Source organism: Barbus barbus (genome assembly GCF_936440315.1).
Source record: "Barbus barbus genome assembly, chromosome: 35".
NCBI classification, from domain to species: domain Eukaryota; kingdom Metazoa; phylum Chordata; class Actinopteri; order Cypriniformes; family Cyprinidae; genus Barbus; species Barbus barbus.
In genome coordinates, this window is record NC_136763.1 from 1,119,116 (window position 1) to 1,146,641 (window position 27,526).

General features: G+C 35.7%; 3 protein-coding genes across 6 annotated transcripts in view; 1 reads left to right on the top strand and 2 right to left on the bottom strand.

The window, feature by feature from the left end:
• The window catches only part of LOC306855257 (pyrroline-5-carboxylate reductase 1, mitochondrial-like), a 251,100-nt gene that overhangs the window by 199,311 nt on the left and 24,263 nt on the right, over positions 1 to 27,526 (bottom strand). The gene's annotated exons all lie outside the window — the stretch shown is intronic.
• LOC306855255 (uncharacterized protein) lies at positions 441 to 16,352 on the bottom strand. The gene is made up of 12 exons (XM_079393801.1): positions 16,229 to 16,352; positions 14,715 to 14,972; positions 13,299 to 13,379; positions 11,860 to 12,880; positions 9,360 to 9,410; positions 8,834 to 8,929; positions 5,647 to 6,169; positions 4,393 to 4,596; positions 3,240 to 3,306; positions 3,043 to 3,164; positions 1,851 to 2,002; positions 441 to 971 (listed from the first exon to the last, which is right to left on the bottom strand). The coding sequence occupies exons 1-12, from the start codon at positions 16,313 to 16,315 to the stop codon at positions 874 to 876; spliced, it is 2,760 nt and encodes a 919-aa protein (XP_079249927.1). The 5' UTR covers positions 16,316 to 16,352; the 3' UTR covers positions 441 to 873.
• Positions 15,681 to 27,526, top strand: part of LOC306855256 (LIM domain-binding protein 1) — a 46,591-nt gene continuing 34,745 nt past the window's right edge. Inside the window, exons 1-4 of one of the 4 annotated variants that reach the window (XM_079393803.1) lie at positions 15,681 to 15,741; positions 16,545 to 16,585; positions 17,890 to 18,021; positions 18,555 to 18,878. The gene's annotated coding sequence lies outside the window, so the exon portion shown is untranslated. Of the gene's footprint in view, positions 15,742 to 16,354; positions 16,586 to 17,889; positions 18,022 to 18,554; positions 18,879 to 26,042; positions 26,094 to 27,526 lie in introns of those variants that run through there. The other 3 variants (XM_079393807.1, XM_079393804.1, XM_079393802.1) reach the window with 3 other exon arrangements.

A 27,526-nucleotide genomic window follows, 5' to 3' on the forward strand; every position in this document is an offset into this window, starting at 1 on the left:
TCAAGGTTCTTTTTTTTAAAAATCACAACCAAATTACATTTTTATAATAATTATTACAATTTTAGTATTTTGAGGCTGCCATGTGCTATACTAAACTTGTGCAATTACCCAACCAGATCATTAAATTCATCAATCTAGAGTTATATAATGTAATATAAATCTCTCTCTCTCTCTCTATATATATACAATTATATATCTATATAATATAATATAATCAGAAACCAAAATGATGAGCAGATAACTGAAATCAATTACTTGAAAGCATTAATTTGACAGAGTTCTGAGTTTAGAGTAAAAGAAGAGACGTACATAAACCTCTTTATTCAGGTAAAGAGTCGTCATTCCAACTGAAAACATGTTTTTGGTATCACTTCAAAAAAACTCTGCCTATATATATATATATATATATACTATAAAAGACAAACCATTAACCATTCAGTTGCGTTAAATGTCCTTTCATAATGATGATTTCATCCTTTAATGCCGTTCCATTCTTATGTACAACATTTAATGAGCACAAGTACTTCTTCAGAGGTTTTAACTGTCAAGTAGAAAGAGCTGAAAGCAAAGTCAGTTTAGTGAAGTGCAAGTAACCCTGATGAAAAATATCAGCTTTTCCAGGTCAAGCTCAAGCGCAGCTCTTTGGACACCATCTGCAGGGCAAATGATAAGAGCATTTATATCTCGATTATTTCCAGCAGCTTACAGATGCTGTTGATAGAGCTTTACTTGTGCTTAACCCAGAATGATCTTTTAAACCAGTGTGAACCAGCTTTAATCGTCTGTGGCCAATGTCAACAACTGTACTGGTCATTAAAGCTGGTCACTCAGTGCTCTGAGGTAATGTTGAGTCTCTCTTCATCTTCTGTGCTGCTAACTCGTCAGTCCTCTCTGAGCCTGTTTCAGCAGCGCGTCGAAGTCGAACGACTCGCATCGGCTCCTGGAAGCTGGATCCACATCCCGGTTCGAATCTAAATGACGGAACAAGAAATAAGGCAAAACCAAAACATCCTGATTTTAGTAATGCATTACACTGAGAAAGCATCAGAAGCTCACACACACTAACAGTTCTGCTCGATCGGGGGGGAAAATTCAGATTTTTCTGATTAAAAATAGTCATAATGGGTTTTAAAAAAGGAAATTTGTGATTATATATCCAAAAATGTTATTATATATCAATATAGCTATAAAACAATAATCATTATTATTATTACTACAACTAAATAAAAACTAATTACTAAAATATTACTATTGTAATATTTCACAATCTAATTTTATTTAACAGTACTAACTATACAGTAGTAACTTTAAAAGTACAATATTGCTATTCATGTCTTAATTTTTTTCATTTTCAAATGTTAAACGATCAGTTGTAATTATTATTATTAAAAAATTATTATTATTGTATTAAATTAAAAAAAGAAATATTACTAATAATATATTACTGTAAATATTTCACGGTATAATAATTTTGAATTTAGGAAAATAATATAATAATAAACTTAATTTTACATTACAACTGTAAAATTACTATTAATATATTTATGGCTGTCTTAATTTATTCATTTTCAAACATTCAACCATTGATTTTTATTATTACTACAAAATAAAAACAAAAATGACAAAATAAAAACAATGTTTTACATTCATTTTTATACTGTAATAATATAAAATTAAATATAATTAAGAAAAAAAGCCATATTGTGTTTAAGGTTTTATTTCAGCTTGCAGCTCTAAGTCAATGTTATGCTTAATAGACAAAAATACATTTCTCCTCATATCAGCTAAAAAGACCAGCAGCACAGAATAAGTAAAGTAATATGAAATGAGAAATTGTTCAGGAGACCAACCTAAATCTGCATAGTTGGATTTACAAAACTGTCGTCTGCCGCCAAAGCAAAGGTCAAAGGGCAGCTCGTCTGGGCGCCTCAGTTTACTGCCGTTCTCGATGGCAGCGTAAGCGTCGTCTGTGCTGTGATACGTGATGAAGCCGTAGTTATCTCTACAAGGAGAGAATAGAAAGACAGAAACACAGAGAAACACATCAGCTGGGATAACAGAAGCCGAAGCGGAGCTCAAACACTTGTTTTCTGAGAGTAATGCACTAAATAAGGGATGCAACGACATAAATAAATCATGATAAAACACCGTTTCATATTTTAATTATCATTATAACCGTATAAGCACACTGTAACAATACCGTGATAATTTAGGTCATGATAATCGTGATAATAAATGTTCATATCGTTACATCCCTACAGCAAAATTAATTAAATTAGCTGAAAACTGAAACTAAAGTTAATCAAATGTATTTAATAATCAGCACTCAAATAATAACTGTTGTATATAATAAATTGCACATGAGGCCCTTTAATGATCTAATTATTTTTCTACTCCAATTCATTGTTAAAATATAAACATTTCATGACAGATTTACTCAAACATGCATTAAATAATGAAGACACCACTAACATGTTAAGTAAAAATATAATGAATATGTAAAATAGTGTATATATTTATCAAAATTCATCTCTCTAGAGTCCTTTATTATTTTTATTTTTAGTACAACTACTAAATGAAAACAAAAAAGAAACTATTGTAATATTTCACTGTTAAAAAAAAAACAAGTATTTAAGAAAATATTTTATTTAATATTTTTTTCAGTATTATTAATAATAGTAGTAATAAAATATTTTATTACTACTATGACTAATACTGAAAAACAAAAATTACTAAATGAAAATAATATAAAAATATTAATATTGTAGTATTTCACTGTAAAATAAAACAAGAGTATAAGAAAAATGTATAATTCTATTTCACGCTACAACAGTTAAATTACAATATTAACATTAATATATATCTTAATTTATTAATTTTAAAACATTAAACCATTATTATTATTACTACTACTAAATAAAACCCATAAAAATTACTCAAACTACTAATAAATGAATAAATAAAAATGAGAAATATTAATATTGTGATTTGACTGTATAATGATACTGCTTTGATTTGCTGGTTTGTGTTTGTAAATCTCACCCGTGACTCCTGAGATGGACCGTGCAATCCTCCACCTTCCCAAACAGTGAGAATCGATCTGTGAGGTCCGACGGTGACATGCTTCCACGGATTCCTCCCACATACACCACCCTCCGCTCCTCCTGAGGATCAAACCCATCATCAGGCACACACACACACAGTCCAATATGATGCCAGACAATCATTCGTACACCTACGATGGCTTTCTGCTGGTGGAGTTTACGAGCCTCTTCATGCCGGCGCTTCAGCTCCTTCTGTCTGCGGCTGAGAATAATAAACACTGATTTAGACTCACAGTCAACACCAGAAGAATCACACGGTCACACTAGCTATGTTTCCATCCAAAGATGCACATTTAACTTGTGCACAAATCTGGAATATCGCATAAAGCACCGTTTCCATCTAACGAGTGAAAGAGAACAAAATCGTCACTTCCTGATAAACTGGCTCTAAATATCACTAAGAAAACTAGAAGAAGCCACTGAATATTATAATTTTCATATATGTGTCCCTGCAGCACAAAAGCAGTCATCAGTAACACAGGTATATTTGTAGCAATAGACAACAATACATTGTATGGATCAAAATTATACATTTCTCTTTTATGCCAAAAATCATTAGGATATTAAGATAATGTTCCATGAAGATATTTAGTAAATCTCCTACCGTAAATATATCAAAACTTAATTTTTGATTAGTAATATGCATTGCTAAGAACTTCATTTGAACAACTTTAAAGGAGATTTTCTCAATATTTAGATTTTTTTGCACCCTCAGATTCCAGATTTTCAGATAGTTGCATCTCAGACAAATATTGTCCTATCATAACAAGCCATACATCAATGGAAAGATTATTTATTTGAAGAATTTACCCTTATGACTGGTTTTGTGGTCCAGGGTCATATATGATAAATGACTTGCGTCTCAGAGCGAGCAGACGAAACACAATAATTGCTTTCGGAGGCGGATGCTGCTGTTTGTGAACACAGTCGTGTAAGACAATTATACAGAAATACTTTGATAGACTTTGTTCAGGCATTTCAGTGCGATCATATAGATGCTGTGAACGAGATCGATCGGTCCGCTGGTAGTCAAGTTATCCCGTCTCATAGCGCAAAATCACATGACTTTTTCGATGCGCATGGAGGAATTTATTCAGTAAATGGGTTTCCGTCGTAATTTATGCACATTTTTTCTTATCGAATAAAAAGTTTATTCTACTCAATTGTGCGCATAAGTTTGTGCATTTTTAGAATTTATCCATATCTTGGCGTTTCCATCCAGCTTTTTTCTTTATGCACTATTCCAAAATGCACATAAAAGTAGGTGGATAGAAACATAGCTACTGACCTCGTCCATCTGCAGTGAGACTCTCTCCAGTCCGGCTCAGGCGAGCGCGAACCCGAACGAGACCGACGTAATGATCTGGATCGTGATCTGGTTTGCGATCGGGATCGTGATCTGGAGCAGCGGCGTCCACGCTTACGAGGAGGAGAACGAGAAGACGACCGTGAACTGGAGCGCGAGGAGGAACTGCTTCCAGAATGCCTGTACCTAAAATCACAGACATAAATAAACAATAGGAATGGGTCAAATGGGCTTAAAAATATATCACAATAATTTCTGGTATTTATTGCGATAACAATATCAATGATGATAATTCAGAAGAGACCATAAAGAGACCATTTTTTTTCTTTTTAAATCCTGTTTCTTTAGAGAAAAGTATTATCTTTCCTATCTATCTTTCCCAAAATAGGGTGTTGTGAGCATTACTGAGTACACACGTTATGTATTGACTGTTTAATTCATCCTGGAAGCCGGAGGGCGCTCTTGTGCAGAGACTCCACATATGCATCACAGAAGTAATAGAACTGATGACTGATTGAATCATTATTCAGAAGTTCACAGAACATTTTTTATTTAATAACATAATCATTTAAATTATTATATTTAACTTTTTTTAAATAAAGTGTATAGATATTAATAAAAGTATATATTTTTTTAAATATGTAATTTTTAAAATTATCTTATCTTATTAAACGTTTATTGTTGCATGGATTCATATGTTAACTGACTAAATTATTAATTACTAAAAATCAATAAGTTTTTTAATATTTTATAATAATTGATTTAATAATTTTTTTATTTTACGTGTATATATATTATTTAAACACACACACAAATCCTGTTCCTTGTTACAAGGATGAATATAAATAATCTTTGATTCAATGATTTGATTGCACCATTACTCAAATAATAAAAAAAATTAAATAAAGTATTTATTTAAATATTATATATATTTTTTTATTATTATTGTTTATCATATCATTTTAATTATCTAGATATATGTCTAATTAATAATTTTAAATAATTTTTTATATAATAAAAAATTATTTATATTACATATATATATATATTTTTTTTGCAGGAAAATAATGCTGCTCATTGTTATATGGATGCATATAAATTAATTATTAAATACATTTTGTGTTTAACTATATACTTTATTATTATATACTAAATTAATATTTTCATATTATATACTAAAAATATGTATTTTAACTACATTTTTACTGTATTCTAGTGGCAACAGCGTCCATTTACCTTTTTCTGGGTGGTGAACGAGACCTGGAACGAGAAGATGATGATGAAGACGATGAAGAACATGAGGAGCAAGACCTCGAGCTGGAGCGCCGGTATCCGCCATCATAACCCCGCCTCTTCACCCTTCCGCGGTCCAATGGGCTCAGAGAGCGGGAGGAGAAGTGCAAGCCCCGCCCCCTCAGAGACTCCACCTCCTCGAACGCCTCCATCCTGCAGGGGGAGCTGTCAGGAGACAGCAGCACCGAAGCAGACAGCGTCCTATAATTGCAGCGTGAGTTTGTGTTTGTCCTGCTGCCCTGAATCCCGCAGTAGTCGTGGTCCAGGAACGCGTGAGTGGGATTCAACGCAGGAGTGAAGGTGGGAAGTGAGGGTTTTGAATGACTTTTGCTGCGTGGCATTGGGCGAGGTTCGATAATCTGAATAGTTTTGCAGGGAGATGGCTTGATGGATTCATGTTTTGTTTCTTTAACCAACGCCAGGGGCCTCCAGATCTGATGTGGAGGTGTGGCGGGTGGAGTTAATCCTGGAGAAAAGGAAACAATCATGAAAATATTCAATGACACAGTCAGACTAAAGCCAGCTTGAAAAGTTGCATTATGCTAATTAGCAGTGCTCGACCGATATTGTTTTTTGACAGCCGATGCCGATATCTTGGAAAGCCGATTTAAAGCCGATATAATTTTATTTAATATTTAAGAAATTTGAAATCATTTGAAAATGGATTTAAAAATAACTTGAAAAGATGGCCAAGTATTTTTCACAAATAAATAATATTTAAATCAAAATTAAAAAAGAAGTAAACACTGTAACAGACAGGGCACTCAGTAATCTGGGATGTTTGTGTGAATTGAGAATCTTTTTCCTTTTCTTTTTTTTCAAATAAAGCCAAGGTAACACTCATTTTATTTCACTCATGAATATTTCCAGTAATGATTATTCAATGTTTATAAGGGGAGTTGACGAAAAGGAAATAATTGACATTAACAACTGTAAGAATAAATATTCCACTGATTGTAATGATATCGACCAAGTCGTTAATAAAAAATATTATAAAACATATAGTAAAACCATTTACACACATTTGTAATCAATCCTTTTTAACAGGAATATTCCCTAGTATTATGAAAACAGCTAAAGTTATTCCTATTTTTAAAAATGGAGATAGTCACTGTTTTTCCAACTACAGACCAATTTCTCTTCTTTCCCAGTTCTCGAACATTTTAGAGAAAGTATTTGTGCGCAGGCTTGATAATTTATAGATAAACACAAATTATTGAGTGATCATCAGTATGGTTTTAGATCAAACAGGTCGACCTCAATGGTTGTGATGGAACTGGTAGAAGAGATTTCTTCTTCAGTGGATAATAATGAATATACTGTTGGGGTGTTCCTAGATTTAAAAAAAGCTTTTGACACTACTGATTATGGATTATTAATGATGAAACTGGAGAGATATGGTATAAGAGGGAAAGCTTTTGCTTGGATAAAACGTTACCTCAATGACAGATATCAATTTGTACAAATTAATAATGTTAAATCAGATTTAATGAAAGTTAGCTGTGGTGTTCCGCAAGGTTCGGTGCTAGGCCCTAAGTTGTTTGTACTGTACATAAATGATATTTGTAAAGGGTCTAAAGTATTAAAAATGGTTTTGTTTGCTGATTATACTAATTTATATTGTTCTGGGAAAAGTTTGGCACAGCTTCTGAATACAGTAGAAATTGAACTGATGGCTTTCAAAAAATGGTTTAGTGATAACAGGCTTTCACTGAATTTAAGTAAAACAAAGTTTATAATATTTAGTAATCGACAAAGTAATAAAGTGAAACTAATGATTAATAATGAGGAAATAGAAAGTGTGTACGAAAATAAATTTTTGGGTGTTATAACTGATCATTAATTATGTTGGAAATCACATAGTAATCATGTAAAAACAAAGATTTTCAAATCCATTGCAATATTAAATAGAATAAAATATATTTTAACTGAAATACTTTAGTAGTTAATGGTTTCATACATTACTTATTGTGTGGAGGTGTGAGGCATATAAATCCAATTTAAATTCAATATATATGTTACAAAAGAAAGCTATTAGGATTGTTAAAACGGTTGATTATTACGAACCAACAAATAAATTGTTTATTTAATTCACATGCATTAAAATTTGTAGATTTAGTTGATTTATATACATTACAGTTAATTTACTTCCAAATTGTATTCAGAGGCTGTTCAAAATAAGAGAAACTCAGTATAATTTAAGAGGATTGTATATGTTTAAAAACGTAAGGGCAAGAACTAATGCAAAAAGTTTTTTTGTATACATTTTAATTCCTTTGTTTAACAGTTCTATCTGATTATTAGACAGACTTTTATCCGTATTAGACAGAACTGTTAACGACGACAGCGAACAAGAGGAAGAATGTGTGCTCAGACGCTGCCGTTCTCAGTGCCGTCTAAATAAAAGACTCGCCTCGAACGCATAGAGCAAACAGAAAAACTTATCGGCCGAAGCCGATATTTGAAAAATGCCAAATATCAGCCGATATATCGGTCGACCACTACTCTCTATACAGACAATGAAACTGAGTTTAGCTACTTAAAGGGATAGTTCACCCAAAAATGAAAATCCTGTCATTATTTACTCATCCTCATGTCGTTCCAAACCTGTAAGACCTTTTATGTTCGGAACACAAATTAAGATATTTTAGACAGATATTATAGACAGCAGCTGACAACGAAGAGCATACGCTGTTTACGTTCAGTGGATACTCTCCAAAAGGGTGACGTGGAGGAGACAAATTTGAAGTCTTTTTTTTTTTTTTTGCACAAAAAGTATTCTCGTAGCTTCGTAAAATTACAGTTGAACCCCTGTTTCTGTGTGCTGATCGTGGTAATATCCTTGCTGTCTATGGAGGCTCAGAGAGCTCTCGGATTTCATCAGAAATATTTTAATTTGTGTTCTGAAGATGAACGAAGGTCTTATGGGTTTGGAACGACATGAGGGTATAATGACAGAATTTTCATTTTTGGGTGAACTACCCTTTTAAGTAGAAAATCCATTTTTGACATTTGTAAATCGATGCGACTCGCTAAAAGACTGAATCGGGATTCATATCGATTTTTTCCCCAACCCCTAGTGTTTAGCAGGGTCCGGGCTCGGAGCACTAACTCTGAGATGATCTCTCACCTGCAGTGCTGCTGAGGTCCGTCAGACGACTGTGTTGTGAACATCGATCCTGATGCTCGTCCTGAGAAACTTCTGGAAGCATCTGCCCTTCAGAAGCTGAAAAACCAACACAATATGATTGATTGATGAACCCACGCTGACCGGTAGCAGCTACAGGTATGAATACAAATGCATTTCCTATGACGTCCAGTTGTGTTTCTAGACATTTAAACTCCTACGAACATACAAACATCATTCCCCATTTATGAGCTGATTTCCCATAGCCATTAAGTCATTAACGAACTGTAGTTCTTAATGACTGTAATGATTCTGCTTTAATAACACTGGGACTGTGTTCGTCTGTCTGCATTAAATCTGTGACAATATCGTCTTCTGTCCTGAGGAGACAAACACGGAGACAGGACAATCAATTCAATCTGAAAGCACACGGCAAGATGAGCCTTTATGGACTGAAAATGATTTAGAGCTGATAAAGCACATGGTTCTTATCTGAACTGATAGTACATGCGATCATAAACGAACATACCTCGAGTCTCAAACTGCTCCAAAAGGCTGGTCAGATCAGCGGCTTCAATTCCTGCAAAACACAACATCAAACACTGTCAAACTTTTTATATCACGAATATACTACTGTAGTTTTTATAAAAAATCATCGGAATTACTTTAATAATATTTTTCCATTCAAGTCTTAGTAATCTTGTTTTTATTTTATTTACATTTTTGTATGTAGCTTTTTAGTTAAAAGCTATATATACAGTATATATATATATTAGTGTTGTCAAAATTAGCGCGTTAACGCAGGTGATTAATTTTTTCAGTTTAACATGTTAAAATTATTTAACGCTGTTAATGCAGGCGGAGCCTAGGGTTGGCCACCCCAATCATAACTGTTGTTTCTGTCTGTTTTTATTGAGAAGAAGTGCATTTATTCAGTCGCAGAGCGTCTTTACGATCACATCAAACCGGAGACGTTTCAGACGCACGCTTCAACTTCACTTCAGTGTCAAACGAGCGCGGAAACTGTACTGTGCTCTTCAAACATGCACTAAGGTGCCAGCGTAGCCTGAATCATTTCATATCACATCGCGAGAGAAACTACGAGCATGCAATGTCGTGATCAGTTTAGTCATGAAGTTACCAAAAAGGCGATTAAAGCTGCCATAAAACTGTGCATGCATATAATATGAGTTACATTAAGAACATGTCTCTGAAATGGTTTTCAAAACTGTCCTGGAGCATCCTAGCACTGTCTCTCTCATCTAACACACTCGATTCAACTCGTCAGCTGAAATGGGTCAGAAAAGGTAGAGTTCAGATCAGCTTCATGTTCAGCAGCGGCAGCTCTTAAAGAAACAGCAGCCAATACAACCTCATAACCAGCTGCTGTGATGTCTGTTCATCAAGAACAAAAGAGGAAATCCATAACTTCTATAGTTTTAAGGACTCATCTGTATTTAGTTTAGACTTTAGTGTTTGATAACTTTATTCAATTTCTGTATATTTCTGCTGAGGGGCACAGGTATATAAATATGACATTTATTATAATGGGTTTATGTGAAGATTGTTTTAATTTAAATTCGAAGTTATTTTTAATAAAACTTATTTTAACTTTTTATTTTCTAATAAATGTTAAAATAGATAGCTCTTAATTATAATGTAAAGTTGAATGGCTATAATCAATGGTTAAATATTAGGGGGAAACATGTTTATAGGGAAACCAGTATTAATTGTTATCAGTGATGCTGGCCTTCAATCATAAAAAAGATGCCATTAAACAAATATAAAAAATATACTGTCTTTATGTTGTTTGTACATTACTTTGAAGCTTGAATGTGAAATTATTGCAATATAAAAGTATATTTAAAAACATGTTTATGTTAGGTGGGATTAATCGCGATTAATTTCAGAAAAATGTGCGTTTTAATTACTTATTTTTTTAAGCGATTGACAGCGCTAATATATATATATATATATATAAATAAGTGCTGTCAAACGATTAATCGCATCCAAAATAATAGTTTTTGTTTACATAATATATATGTGTGTACTTTGTATATTTATTATGCATATATAAATACACACACATATATAGCATATATTTTGAAAATATGTACATGCATTTACATGTATATATTTATATTCACATAATTTATATTATATATAAATATATTTAACATAAACACAACATATTTTTCTGAAATATATACATGCATGAGTGTGTATTTTTATATATATATATATATATATATATATATATATATATATATATATATATATATATATATACATAAATATACACAGTAAACACACATTACAGGTATGTAAACAAAAACTTATTTTGGAAGCGATTAATCATTTGACAGCACTAAATGTGTAAACTTATTGTAAAAACTTTTTTTATATTTGCTTTCTTTTTAATTTTAGCTAAACCTTTTAAATATATATTTATATATATATTTTTATTTTAGTCTATTTAATTCCTATTATAGTTTTTATTAATATTTTAATTAAATTTGTTTTTATATTTTCCATTTTTATTTTAATTTTAACATTTTAGTAATTGTTTTTTTTTTCTTCATTTTATTAGTTTCTGTTATTTTTAAAATCTACATCAAGTAGATTGTTTTATTTTATTTAGTTTCTATTATATTTTTTATAAATATTTTTAGATTTTGCATTATTTTAATTTTGTTGAGTGTTTGTAATTTTTATTAGATTCTGTTAATTAAAATTTTCTGTTTAGTTATTATTAATTTTTATTTCAGTTATGGTTTCAGTTATTTTAGTATTCTAGATAAACTTGATTAACCAAAATTGCTTTGGCAACTAGCTGAAATAAAATAAGTACTTTTTAATGTTATTGTATTTCAGTTAATGTTTATTTTGTTTCAAGTAACAAAATGTTTTTGTATGGGTTTAGTTTACGAAGACTACCTTGCCTTGAAAGCATTTTAATTGAAGAGCAAAGTCATTATTGTCTTTAAACTTGAGTACATCTTTATCAAAGAGACAAATGGTCAGCTCACCGATTTCTCCACACGTCGTCTGGTTCTGCTGTTCTGTGATAGTCGCGGGCATCAGTACAGACGGCCGTCTCCTTTCTGAAGCTTCAGGTTTGACCTCAGAGAGTCGAACCTCTTCACAAGAAACACAAGCATCCGAGTCTGAGCCGAGCGGTTCTGAGGCCGAGTTTGTGTGTCCCGCGTGTTTCAACGGCACTAAAACCGGGTTTGGAGGGTCAATGCAAAGATCTACAGCCTTTCTAGCATCTTTCCGAGAGATTTGGGATGGAGATGTTTTCACTTTAACAGAAGCTATGTTTGGATTCAGCTTTGGTGCGAACAAATCCAGCAGGATTGGCGGAAGCTCCTTGGGAAGGTCGGGAAGCGAAGGCCATTTGGTCCGAAAGTCCATCCGCTTCTCCTCCAGAGGTCTCTTCTTCTGTCTGAGGAGACGGTACTGGTCTAGACTGAGCGCTTTGGGCTTCTCAGGGGAAGTGATGTTGTTTTTAGAGGATGTGGATTGAGGAATCTCCTCGTCATCAGGTGGAATCTCGTGAACGGAGATTAAATTTAATGCAAAAGTCACTGTTTTCTTCACCCGCCCTGCATCGCTGGTTTGGACTAAAGCGCTGCGTTTAGGTGTCGTCTTAACGTTTTGGTCTGAATATGTGACGTTTTCTTTCTGGTATGTATTCTGTGCATTTGGTTCTGCTTTTGGATTCAAGTCTGTTCCTGATTGGTCCAGAATGTTCTCGTCCTGTTCCTCGTAAGCTTCTACGTCAACAAACACCTCCTCTTCCTCTTCCTCCTCCACAGACACACGTGTCTCCTTCTCCAGGTGTGTCCTGATGCAGTACGGATGCATGTGTCTCACTAAATCTGCCAGTAATTCACGGCTGTCCTGTGGGAATAATATCGGGTCGGACTCGATCCGGAAGGTTCTCACAGATCGGCTTTTCTTCTCACCGTTGCCTCGCCGTGAAATCTCGCTCTGCATCTCTAAATGACGACGGGGTCTCAACTGTCTGTCTGACACCATGACCTCCTGATGGAGAGGATATATTATAATAATATATTACAACCAGATTAACAATTTAATTTGAGAAAAAATACAATTATTATTAAACCTTTTATAAAGGAATATTCACACAAACTTTTCTTCCATGTATTAATTTCGACAGTAAACCTTTGTTTGTTTGCCAAAAAATAAAAGGTTTACCTTTCATTTGATTAAAAGTAAATAAAAAAATGTATGCCTTCATTTGATTATCAGAAAAATGAAAACAAGAATATCTGTGAAAAAAGAAAGAAAGCAAAAGATTGTAGGGCCCTATTGTTTAAAATGTTGAAATTGAGAATTTTTAACTTATTTTTTTCACTGAAATAAGTGTTTTTGTTATTATACAGAGAGTAAAGTACTGAAAAAAGGTCAAATGTGAACGGTACCCGACCCTAAAACTTACTCGTCCTGACTTTGCAGCCGGTGACTGAGAGCTTTTGTGCCGATCCGGTGACGACGGACTCACATGAAGCAGATTCCTGAGCTGTGATAGAAACACGTTTGACAAAAGTAAATACCTTAACATGTTTTACATATGTGACCTGTGCTGGCAAAATCAGTCAATTTTTCATTTTACATCAAAACATAAGCATTCAAGTAAGAAAAACAAATAGTAAAATGTAAAAATCAATTAAGTGTGTTCATTAAAAATAAACTGATTATTAAAACTACAAAAGCAGTTTAATCAAGCAGCGAGTTATTCCCTTTTGTTTTATTGTTTGATGAACATTAATGCGACAGACGGATCTAATATAATGTTACACATCCGATGTTTTTCCCCAAACGTTCACTTAAGACATAACAGAATATGTGTGAATACTTAAATATATTTAGCCTGCTGTAAATCTGTGTATATGTGTATCAGGATAGAGCAGCGTCGGTGTTTGTCGTCTTTTTTGGATGACAGTCGCGCGAGAAGTGAACGGAGAAAAGGTTCTCCTCTCAGAAAACGTACAAATAAAGATACTTTTAGATGTTTAATTCAATAACTGTTTAATTCTAATAACTGTTTAATTCATCCTGGACGCCAGAGGGCGCTCTTGCGCAGAAACACATATGCTTCGCTGAAGTAATAGCACTGAGACGCTCCAGGAAAACCCTAATATGGACAAAGCTATCCAGTTATCGCTGAATAAAACACACAACGAAGATAGAGAAATTTTAACTGATGAAACTTGAAGACAATAAACACACGATTGCACCAATATATGGTTTATCTGTGTTCTTCGAGCAATCTTGTGTATTTTTTATAAGGAAAGTATATTTATAATGCAATGCTAATCTCAACATAGCCTTTATCGCTGTATATAATACTATCATTCTGTGATATGAAACTACGTCTGATCACAAAAAGAAGTTATTTTAAACACTCGACTGTTATGAAGTTAATTTGGAGGAAAAGCATGTCAATAAAGGATATCTTTGTTGGACACCAGGTTTGTAAACAGGCTCATACACATGCAAAACTGTGCTACTGTAATACATTTATTCAGACCCATTTTTTTTTTGTGCATTGTGCAGCCCTGACCAAACCAGTTCCAGACTGTAGAAGGAGCTCCTCGTTTAGCGATAAACTCCTCAATTTCACATCCGCCTTCCGCGATGTCGCTCCGCACACTCGCACACAGAAATATGGTAACAACTAGACTTTATCGTTATTATCGTGGGAAGAATAATTCTTATCGTAGGGAGAATTTTTACCGGTATATCGCAAACGATATGATATCACCCATATCACCCACGTGAACATTACTACTCATTTTGCCAGCAAGGGTCACATATATTGAAACACTAAACAATGATAAAGTGTCCATCTAACCGTGTGATCCGAACCCTTCTGAGCCAAGAACATCTCCGTGTCTGGCAGCGTGTCGAATGGAGACAGCGTCTCGACGTCTACACTGTCCAACATCTCGGTCAGAGCGGACAGCAGCGACGCCTCGCTCTCCACGCTGTCCGTCGACGTCTTCTCCTGAAACATGGATAAAATGGACGGATCCAGGCTTCCGTGGAAAGCATCGGAGATCCTTCCGACGTCCAGCTCAAAGACGGGAACATCGTGTTTCCCAAATTCAACCTATGGATAAAACAAATCACACAAAACAATGTCAGATTCAGATCCAGGAGGATAAACTCTGGCCTTAATATTCCAGTAAAGTCATTATGATAAAGAAGAACAACAGTCCTACAATCTGGGAACTTAATCATATTTTCTGTAACTACAGCAAAGCACTTTATATAGTTTGGTAAAAAGGACATCGTTTAAAATAATATAAATTATTTTACCATTTAAATTATGTTTGCCCTTCAAAACACCATCGTACTGCCCTTAGAAAACTTTAACATGGTAACTACAGTAAAAATACCGTAGTTACTACAGTAAAGCTGTACGTGATATAATCCACCACTATTTCTAATTTTACAGAAGTAACAAATTAATATAACATTAACTATATATATTTTATTAGTTAATTATTACATTTCAATAGAAATAAATACAAGACATCAAAGTCTGAATTTTAAAACTGTCCATCAGAAATTTAGTACACTTTCGGTAAACTAGATTGTAAACAACATTTGGATTAAAACAAAATCTAATATTTATTGTACTCTGCATTTTAATAATACAAAGTGTACAAGCATGGACTAAAGAACTAACTCTGCAAAACTCTCAACTTGATTTTCTGATGTATTAACTGTGAAGATGAGCAAGAGGAGGATTGTTGATTGATTCGGATTGAATCTTGATCTGAATTCAGTGTGATTCCGCCAGGCGTGCGTGCGTGCGTGCGTGAGACACGTCAGCGTCATATGAGCTGCACAGTCCCGCTGAGAGTTATCAGACAGTTAAGATAAGCTTATAATTACTGATTCATTTATTCATGCATTTAATTATGAACACGAGCGGAAAAGGTCGTGTTAAGACTCGTTCAGTCATTCATTTAATGGCGTTTCATACTGATTGAGTACAGAAGCTGTCAATGCAGCGATATTACTCATTATTATCAACTTAAACTATATATTTTAATCTTGATACACAGTTATATTTCCACGCCATATTCATATACGATCATTTAAACAGTTTAAAACCTAAAACTGGTGTTCAAGATTCTCAATCGAACACTTAAACGGCATCGACCGACACACTAAACCACCTTTGAGCCGTTAAAGAGCTGTTTATAAGCGCATTTCTGCAGATTTATAACGCGTGCATAACTTCACATCCGCCTCGAGTCGCGCTGGCGTCCACGTGTTCACATCTCCAGCGTCTTTCATCGCCACAGCGACTTTATCTAAACACCTGCAGATAAACAACAGAAACATATACAAGACCTGAGAGTCCTGCTGCGCCTGTGCTGCGGTATGATCCGTCAAATCGCACTTTAAATCCGTCGGTTTTACGCCATGCGGCGCCGCCATTTTGATTCGGAGAGCAGGGCTGCCTGTGCACGAGGCGCCGGGTGAGTCACGTGATGCGGAGGTTCCCGGGAAAATGACAGCTCGCCTCAAATACGTTTTTAAAAAACCCGTCGTTGCAGTTGCCAGGCAACAACTTACAACAGCCGCCTAATCGCTTTACCTCAGATGTGTTTTACGGTATTCTATTATTACTATTATTGCTCATATTTTATTTGTTTTCTGTAATTAGGATGACGGAATAGAGTGGCATCTGGTGGTCGGTTTTGTCAGGTAGGGCAGATTATTATTATTAGTCTCCTTGCTTTCATTTCATTAGTTAGGAGCCAAATAACGGATTATTTATTTAAAATAAAATACTAATTTCTTCAACTCTGCATTTCACTAATATCACTCTTAACATGATTCATATTACAATATTACTGAAGTATCAAGATAACTTACATTTACCTGAGAAGAAATATACCATAAAGACTTCAAAACATAAACATTTTCATTACTTGCGATAAACATTGAAATAAAAATAAACTTAAACTTGTTTCTTTTTAGCTCGTTTCCAGAGCAACATTTCTCATTTTCATTTAGTTTGAGTTGAAGTATTAAACTACAACTAAATAAACTAGGCTAAATATAACACTAGAACTTAATCAAATGTAATATATAATTATAATATATCATATAAAATGTATATACATTTTATTTATTTCGTTTATATAAATTTAAAATGAAAACTGAAAATATAAATAAAATCTAATTCAAAATATCAACAAAAACAATATTAGTAATGTCAATTTTACTAAAATAACACTGGTTTTAAGCACAAGAATCTCTATTTTAAGAGACTTTCTTAATTTATTGCTAATAGTCAATATTACATTATTTAGTGGATACTGGATATCTATGGAGGGCCAAATTACTCAAAATTAAATCATTAAATAAATGTTGAAATATATAAATAAATCGTTAAATGCATAAATAAATAAATACATTTTAATTAATTATCATTCATTTATTTATTTATTAATTTTCTCCACATTTCATTTTTAGGGTTATGGCACAACCGACAACCGTAACCCTGAAAATGAAATGTGGAGAAAATTAATAAATGAATGAATGAATATTTATTTTTTTATGCACTTAATTATTTGATTATGTATTTAACGATTTATTTATATTTGTTCAACATATTTTTAATAATTTTATTTTGAGTAATTTGGCCCTCCATAGATATCATGTGTAAATAATTCATGTGTAGATTTTAAAACATTTGATTTTGGTTTTATTTTTTAATTTCTTTAGACAAAATAGTATGGCTATTGGCCATGCAAATAGATAAAGCGCATTAAAATAAACGTATTTTGGATATTTTGTCTCATTTGTAATTGTAAAATTGACCAGTGCATGAAAAAAGACTGTTTTCTGCTGTAGTGTCTTGATTTAATTTCAGTAAAGTGCGTTATAGTATGTCACATTAATCTCTTCTCAAAGAACAAGAAAAGTCCTGTTTTCCACAGTCAGCAGAGCGTTATTTTCAGATGTTCTGGTGGTAATTCCTCCTCTCTTTCTCTCTCTCCGAGGCGCATGCGGTTTGAAACGGGGCCAGCGTGTTTTGTGAAGCAGAAGGGAGCTCCGTGAAAGTGGGTCACCTTCCGGATCAATCCGGACCCTGCCGTTTCTCCCGAGAGATTGCATTATCTGGACACACACAGGTAGATCCGCTCACCTCCAGCAGACGAGGCGCTACGGTCACAGAGCTTCCTCCTGTTCCTTCATTTCTCGCTCTCGTTTCACCCTCCTCTTCCCTCGTTTCCAGTATCAGTGTCCTCTCAGAATTTGGCAGGAAACCCAGAAAACCTCTCAAATGAAACATAGAAGAGAGAAAACACACACACACACACTTTTCATTTCCTTCAACTAGTGTGTTGTTTAACGTTTATTCCTTTTGTTAGTGGTTAGAAATTAAGTTCATAAACTAATATGTGACCCTGGAGCACAAAACCAGGCAAACCAGGTCTCAATTTTTTGAAATTGAGATTTATACATCATCTGAAAGCCTTCCATTGATGTATGGTTTGTTATGATCGGACAATATTTGGCTGAGATACAACTATTAGAAAATCTGGAATCTGAGGGAGCAAAAAAATCTAAATATTGAGAAAATCTCCTTTAAAGTTGTTCAAATGAAGTTCTTAGCAATGCATATTACTAATCAAAAATTAAGTGTGTGTGTTTTGGTCCGCAGAGCGCATCAGTCAACACACAGGACCCCTGACCTTTAACCTGACACCCCATCAGCCATTGGCAGCAGGACGCCAGCCTAGTTACTACAGCACTAAAAGCTGCTCTGTCATGTGTGGTGGTGCAATCATCTGATCCCAGATCAGCCTGAGAGAGAGAGAGAGAGAGAGAGCTGAGAACACAAATGTAAAAGGAAACAGGCTTTTTCTGTCTTCATACTCACTGTTCGTCTCTCAGAAGAGGAGGACATTAACATGTGTGCAGAGAAACGGAGCGCTGAAACCTGACAGAGAGACAACCGGCTTCGAAAAAGATCACATCTGTAGAGGTACAGCACCCCACACACACACATTTCTAGATACTTAATGCCAAATTTACACAAAAGCTGTGCATGTGACGCTCAGAATACATCAGAATAACAGCAGTCATATCTCCAGATGAACTCTTACTGGACTGAAGCAGCTCAGCTTTACTTGATTCTCCATCAATCATTTTCTAGAAAAATCAGTTCGTCTCAAATCTGATCATCAGGATCTTTAGAGGAGCGTTTGTTTCCAGAAGCTTTACTTTCACTGTTCCTCAGCTGAGGAATGATCTTCATCTGAGGAGCGTTTATTTCTTCATCTCTCAATCAGCATTGCATTATATGTTTGCAAAAATTGCTCAGAAATCTGATATCAAAACCATGAGGGATGCACTGATATTCAGTCTGATTAATATAGATGAGATGGTTATTATTTTCAAGTTATAGCTATTTTGTAAATTAATAATTAATAAATAAAAAAGCAGACTAAAAACTAAAATCAATTATTTTAAATGCTACAAATAAATTTAGCCATCACAAAAAACATTATTTTCATTTTAAGATTACATTTATTAAATTATTAATGTTTTTAAAGCTTAACCGAGCATTACATACGGCACAGGTAATCTAAATAGAGCAGATGAACATTAGATATCCAATATCAGATAAAATATCTAATAAATAATTAAAAGATATTATAAAATAAGAAAAGTCTAATAAACTATTAAAAAATAAGAAATGACACATTTAGAGACGTTTATGCTTAAAGCAAATGAAAACAAATATATTATCGGAACGAGACAAAATTCTTTTCCTTAAGTCTCCAGTCTTTATATTTTGGTAATTTCTTCTCATATAAATGTAACTTGATAATTCACTTGAAAACAATACAGAATTACTAATTCAGTTCTGAAGCGGCATTTAGATGTATTTCTCAATGCTGCTCAGAGGCGGCGTTTACACAGCAATTATAACTGTATGCTGTAACCCTAGAGGTCAGAACAGGCTTTTATGCAGCATTGCGTCTTGACACTGTATTTTGAGCAGCTTTAACTCGGCTGTGTGAAAAACCTTAAATGAGGTCGTACCCTTGACTTTTGTTTTAAATGAAGCTTATTTTTCAGCAGAAAATGTGACTGCGTTTTGAGATCTCCGACGCAGCCTGCAGTTCTGATGACGCATGAGAAATCTGCACATTACAATCCAAATACCCCCGACGGGGCAGTTATGATCATATCAGTGCTCTCCTCAGTCAGATAAACCAAGAGGCAATCACAGCGTTTCTAATTAACAGGTCTCAGATCGTAATGATCTCTTACGGTTGTGTTCTGGCTCTGGTTACATTGAGCTGGCGTTTAGCTGGTTGTCTGTCAAGGGCGAACACGCGTGTTTATGTGTGTGTGTGATCCTGCACATGTGATCTGCCACATTGCCATGGTGACACTGCTGTCTCTCTCTCTTTCTCTCTCTCACGTCCGGTGCGGGTGTTGAGCGTGAGCGGACAGAGTGGTGCGAGTGGTGAGTGAGCCCTGCTCTCTTTTTCTTTTTCTGGCTTTGGGTTTCTTGGGCTTTCCTCTTTTAAGTGTTTGGTACGTTTTTGACTTGTCGGGCCGCGTGCTGCTGCTCACTTTGCGGGCAGCATGACGGCCTCACGGTCACAGGTGTGAAAGTGGCGTCCGCGGTGAGTGTAGAGGATTGTTGCCTGGCTGTAGGTGAGGTTGTGGGACATGAACACATCATGTCGGCCTCCAGGATGAACAGTGCCACAGTTGTTTTTCTTAGCTCGGTTGAGAAAGCAAATGAATTAGTTGAGACTGGTATAGTTGTGGATAATCTTTTTACTCCTGTACTCCCGCTTTCTATGCCATCCAGTGTTGTTGTCTAACGTCCCCCGCCTTTCGTAAGTGATGAAACTTTGGTGAGAATTATGTCCCGTTATGGTAAACTGGTGTCACCTATTAAGATGATACCAGTTGGCTGAAAGTCCCCTCTTTTGAAGCATGTGGTGTCGTTTAGACGCTTTCTTTTCAGGATTTTAAAGGAAGATGAAGAACTCGATTTGTCACTGAATCTTAAAGTTGATGATAGTGATTATATTATTTATGCCACGACGGAAAAAATGAAGTGCTTCAACTGCGGGGAGGTGGGTCACTTAATTCGCACATGTCCTAGTAAAACAAATGAAAGCAGGCCAGTGGCCGATGATAGTGGAGGCAGGGTTGGTGAGTCTGCTGAGGCCGGACCATCAAACGCTGCTCCGTCTGGAACACAGTCAGGTGGAATGAAAGAAAGAGTTGAAGCGAGTCTGTCCGCGACAGAGGGTGCGACTACTCCGGTAGCTAATCCCGAGACCGTGGTTGGAAAAAATGGTTTAGCCAATGCTGATACTCAGATTTCTAAATCCGTTGTGTAAACGGGCATGCAAAGAAGTGACGGCGCGGTTAATGTTTTGCAGTCCGATTCGCGATGGGATGGCATTGAAATGGAGGCAGAACAGAGTCCATTTAAAGTCCCAACAAAGAGGAAAAAAGCTGATGATTTTCAAGCTACTAAAGCAAAGAAAGCAGATGTGGAGGATGTTTATTGTGATGATGAAATGGAAAGCGATAGTGAGTCCTCTGATTCTAGCATTAGTTTATCTCAGAGTGACTTTTCTACCCGCAATTATGAAGTTGATGACATTAAACTTTTTCTCAGGGCCACTAAAAACAAAAGAGGGGTGCGTGTAACAGAGTACTTTCCCGACACGAAACTATTTGTTGACAAAACAAGGCTTTTCATGTCAGAAAGTTTGTTTACAAACAAAGAGATTTATCGATTAAAAAAAAGACAGTGAGAAAACTCTCGTCTGGTGATACAAATGAAGACAGTGAAAAAGCTTAATATTATGACCATGAAAGGGTGTGTGTGTACATTTTTGCTATGTTTGTTTTTTTTCTTTTCTTCTAAAATGTGGGAGGTGAATATTGCAACAAATAATGTAAATGGTTTAAGGGGAGTGGAAAAAAGAGCTGAAGTGTTTGAGGTGGTTAAACAAAAAAAAGTTGATGTTGCCATGTCGCAGGAAGCCCACAGTGATTTAGTGAAGTGAAGAAGTGACATTCAGCCAAGTATGGTGACCAAGTGGGCAGCATTTATGCTGCAGCGCCTGGGGAGCAGTTGGGGGTTCGGTGCCTTGCTCAAGGGCACCTCAGTCGTGGTATTGAGGGTGGAGAGAGCGCTGGACATTCACTCCCCCCACCTACAATCCCTGCCGGCCCGAGACTCGAACCCACAACCTTTGGATCACGAGTCCAACTCTCTAACCATTAGGCCACGACTTCCCCACTTAAAGAATGCTGCTGATTGGGCAGCGGAGTGGGATGGAGTCTCAGTTTTGAGTCACAACACCTCACTTAGTGGAGGGGATGCCATTCTTTTCGCCAAAAGTTTTATTCCACACACCTATCAGGTCAAAGAAGTTGTTAAAGGCAGACTTTTAAAAGTAAGAGCTACTTTTGAAAAATGTACTTTTGTCTTTATTTGTGTGTATGTCCCTACCTCAGCTGTGGAAAGAATGGTGTTTTTAAATATACTTTGTTATGCAAAAATGTTGTGTGGAAGACTACTTATTTCTGGGTGGTGATTTTAACTGTACAGTGTCAAATTTGGATAGAAATCATTTTGAGCCCCATTTGCCCTCTCGTAATCGTTTGTCTCAACTTAAGACACATGAGTTATGTGACATTTGGAGGCAGTTTAATGGGACACAAAGACAGTACACCTGGACTCATGTTTGTGACAGTGTTATCTCTCTGGCTAGGTTGGATAGCATCAATACAATATTGTAAGAAAATGTTTTATCACCCCGTTGAGTTTTACTGATCACAGTATGGTACAGTGTTGTGTGTTTTTAAACTCCATTAAACCAAAGAGTGCGTATTGGCAGCTAAATGTTAACTTGTTAAGTGCTAAATATTTTGGAGATATGTTTAAGGTGTTTTGGGGTGAGTTTAAAACTACAAAGGGATCTTTTAGTTCTTTACGACAATGGTGGGACTTTGGAAAAATTCAAATTAAACAGTTTTGTATACAGTATACTCAAAACGTCACTAAAGAGGCTACTTTAGTTATGAACACCTTGGAGGCCGATATTCTCAAACTTCAGGAAATGGCTGAGTCAACTGGTGTCCAAAGCTATTTTGACACTTTGGCCAATAAGAAGATACAGTTGGCTGATTTGCTGGGTTTTAAAGCACAGGGGGCTCTGGTCAGATCATGGTTCTTGAGTGTGATTCAGATGGATGCTCCTTCCAGGTTTTTTTTTAACTTGGAGAAGAAGAATGGGCAGAGTAGAGCCATTCATGCCTTGCGCTCAGATTCTGGTAGATTATTGTAGGAGAGCAGTTATGTTCTATGAAAATTTATACTAAAATGAACTTGGAGCAGGATATGAGGCTGAAAGTGACTTTTTTGATGACTTGCCTCAAGTTTCGGAGGAAGCCAATGCTAAAATCTCAGGTGCTTTGAGTGAGGCAGAGCTGTATAAGGCCCTCCAAGGAATGGAGTCCGGAAAAGCTCCGGGAATTGATGGTCTGCCGGTTGATTGGTATAAGTCCTTCTGGGCTGAATTGAGAGAGGATCTGCTAGAGGTATTGAATGAAAGCTTGGCTGAAGGCCGGCTACCTCTGAGCTGCCGTAGAGCAGTGTTAACCCTCTTGCCCAAGAAAGGTGACCTTACCGACATCAAGTGTTGGCGGCCCGTATCTCTGCGCTGTAGTGACTACAAACTGCTCTCCAAAGTGTTGGCAAACCGGTTAGCAGAGGTGATGAGCTGTGCCATCCATACTGACCAGACCTACTGTGTTCCTGGCAGATCTATATTCAATAATGTTTCTTTAGTTCGTGATGTTTTTGAGGTCTCCAAGATGCTAAATTTGGATTGTGGTTTAATCTCTTTGGATCAGGAGAAGGCTTTTGATCGTGTGGAGCACTGTTACCTTTGGAGAGTTTTAGAGTCGTTTGGTTTTTGCCAAAAGTTTATTGATTATATCAAAATTCTTTATAGTGACGTTGAGAGTATTCTTAAAATCAATGGTGTTTTATGTGCTCCTTTTAAAGTCTATAGAGGTGTCAGGCAAGGGTGCTCGTTATCCGGCATGCTGTATTCTTTAGCGATCAAACCTCTTTTACACTAAATAAGGGCTAAACTACAAGGTATATGTTTGCCAAATTGTAAGGATAATCTTATATTGTCAGCTTATGCTGATGATGTGATAGTTATGATTAGCAGGCAAAGTGACATACAGACTTTGTTAAAACTACTTTCAGTCTTTAGAGGTTTATCTTCTGCAATTGTAAACTGGAGGAAAAGTGAAGCTTTATTATTGGGTAAATGGTTAGAGGGAAAGCCAGAACTTCCAAAGGGCTTAGTTTGGGGAACATCAAGTTTTGAATATTTAGGTGTGTTCCTGGGTGACGATTTAACAGCGCAAAAAAATTGGGAAGGGGTCATTGAGAAAATTAAAGGTCGTCTGGAAAAATGGAAATGCTTATCCCCAAAGATGTCACACAGAGGCCGCATTTTAATAGTTAATAATTATGGCACAAATTTGCATGTGTTGATCTGCCCATTTATCTGTTGTTTAAAATCCAGACTATTTTAAATGATTTTTTTCTGGGATAAACTGCATTGGGTCCCACAGAGTGTGTTGTTTTTGCCCAAGGAGGAGGGTGGGCAAGGTTTAATACATTTGCAAAGCAGAATAGCAGCCTTTCGATTGCAGTGTATCCAAAAACTTTTAGTTGGTTCTGTTGATTTTAAATGGTGTGCTGTTGCATATGTGATTTTACATAAGCTTGAGAATCTGGGGCTAGACAAAACTCTTTTTCTGTTGAACACCAGGAAACTGAACACTTCTAGTTTGCCAGTGTTTTACAGGAACATTTTAAAGGTTTGGAGTCTTTTTGTTTTCAAACAATCGGAGGATCCACAGTCTGTTTATTGGCTTTTGGAAGAACCTTTAATTTGTGGAGCACGTTTGGACTTATCTGTAAATTGACTTTTTCCAGGACTTAACAAGGCACTCGTGGATAACAAGGTTATCACCTTGGGACAATTACTGGAGACAGCAGGACCTGATTTTAAAAATGATGAAGCTATTGCTCAACGGTTGGGTTTCAGATCTACTCGTCTAGTTGCACAGTTATTATTGAAGTGGCAGGCTGCCCTCAAACCAACAGAATGGTCTTTGCTGTCTAGTTTTCGTGATGGCCTCAGTAAACCCAATCCAGCACACTTTTTCCCTCTTTTGTATTTTTCGGTGAGTATGGAAGGGTTTACTGGAATTTTTTGGAGACTGTTGATTCTGTGTATGTTGATTTTTTTTTTTCTTGTATTGGGAAAACTCTGTATAAGTATTGTGTGATCAGTTTTAACAAGAAAATGTTAGATGGGAAGATTAACACCCCATGGCGTAATTGTTTTTAAAGATAAAAGACCTCAATGGAGGGCACTGTATAAACCACCATTGATTAAAAGAGCGGGTGACTTGCAGTGGAGGATCCTTCATGGGGCTATTGCAGTCAACTCTTTCATTTCTGTTCTAAACCCAGAGATCGATGCTAAATGTCCTTTTTGCAATGAGAGAGAAACCATTTTTCATGCCTTTGTGGACTGTGGTAGATTGGCATCTTTGTTTTTGTTACTGGGAAATAATATTTGCAAGTTGTAGTGAAACTTTTTCTTTAGAAGTGTTTATTCTTAGTTTTAAATATGCAAGGAAAATAAGATTTTCTTGTCAATTGTTGAATTTTGTAAGGACAGGCCAAGTTGGCTGTCTATATAGAAGAAAATTTAACACAACTTGGAACAGAATGAAATTGTGTTTTTTTTTTCAAATATGGTACAAGCAAGGATTTTGACTGATTTTAATTATTATAAGCATATGGATGATCTTGACACCTTTGAAAACATTTGGTGTTGTAACAGTGCTTTGTGTTGTTTGTTTGAAGCTGATGTGGTTTTTACATTCATGTGATTTGCTTGTGCTTTCATGTAATGTGAGGTGAAATGTGTCTTAGTTGTATTGTGATTTTTTTAATTGTATTAAAGTTTTGTTAAATTCTCATTCTCTCTCTCTGTCTCTCCGTCTCTCTCTCTCTCTGTTTCTCCTGTAATGGGCTCCATTCCTCTGTCTCTAACTCCAGCAGCACTGACAGACAGACGGAGGAGCTGAGTCTGCTGTCGCCACTGGCAGGGTGGAAAATGCATATTTTTTTAACTAAAAAACCATTTTAATATTTTTAGAATATTTTATTTAAAAATGTATTAAAATTTATAAATTCTTATTTTTAGCATATACAGCGGGTAAAATAAGTATTGAACAGGTCTCCATTTTTCTCAGTAAATATATTTCTAAAGGTGCTGTAGACATGAAATTTTCACCAGATGTCGGTAACAACCCAAGCTATCCATACATACAAAGAAAACAATACAAATAAGTTCAGAAATGACGTGATATGTAATCAAGTGGAATGACACAGAGAAAAAGCATTGAACTACTGAAATTTCTTTAAAGGTGGGGTACAATGCTGTTTCATGCATTCAGAGTTGTTTACACTGTTAAAGAGTTAGATTCTCATGCTAAGCATGGCCAAAGTAAAAAAAAAAACAGAGTATTTCTGTGGCAAAAATCTTCATTCTGGGTTCGTACAAGTTTCGGAAAGTTTTTTTCAATCATGGCTCTAGCTGACGTAAACGACGGTGGAACTCCTTATATGGGCATTTCTCCCGGAAGAGAAATCGACCAGCACGAGAGTGAGAGCGTTCCCATCAACGGGCTTCATTCGGCAGCACTGCACGGGACTCTCTAAAGAAGTGTGTTTTTGGTTGTAAGGGAAAGATGACCCTGTAGTCCTGACCCCTGACTCTTTAGCTCCGCCCACGGCATGCCTCCAGGAAGCTCGGCTGTTTTCGGAGAGAATTGCAAAGCTGTATCTTTCTTTTATAAATATGATAAAACTAAAGACTTTTTGGAGATTTGAAGGATGCAGTACTACTCTATAGATACTCGAGATTAACATGAGATTGGGTGAAACTGTGTGTGTTATGCCCCCTTTGTACAAAAGCGTTTGTTGGTAATGACAGCTTCAAGACGCCTCCTGCAAGAGAAACTAGTGGCATGCGTTGCTCAGGTGTGATTAAAGGCTGGAATACACTGCACGACTTTTCAAATCTGAACAGGTTTTTAAAACATTAGGCATCATACACTTACCGACTTTGTAAATAATGACAAAGGAAAACTGGGCATCATACACTACGCGACTGAAGATCATACACTGCCAGACTTTAAAGTTGTTCCGATCACAACAAACTCACGCAGAAACGTGCGCTCTGTTGCTAGGAGACGCATGACAAATTAAAACATATGCGTTCTAAAATCGGCTGAAAATATCCTCCGACTGGATGGAATCAAAGTCTGAAGCTAAAAAAGAGTCTGTGACCATCATACACTACGAGATTTTCTGTGGAATCTGTTAACCATAATCTGCAGACTGGCTCTGACTCTGAGCTTGTATTTGTGTGCACAAGCTACACAAGGGGGAAATTCATATTTATAATTAAAAATATATTTTAATATTTAAAAATATATATATATATTTATAGTTTAGTATAAGTACTTCTATTTGTG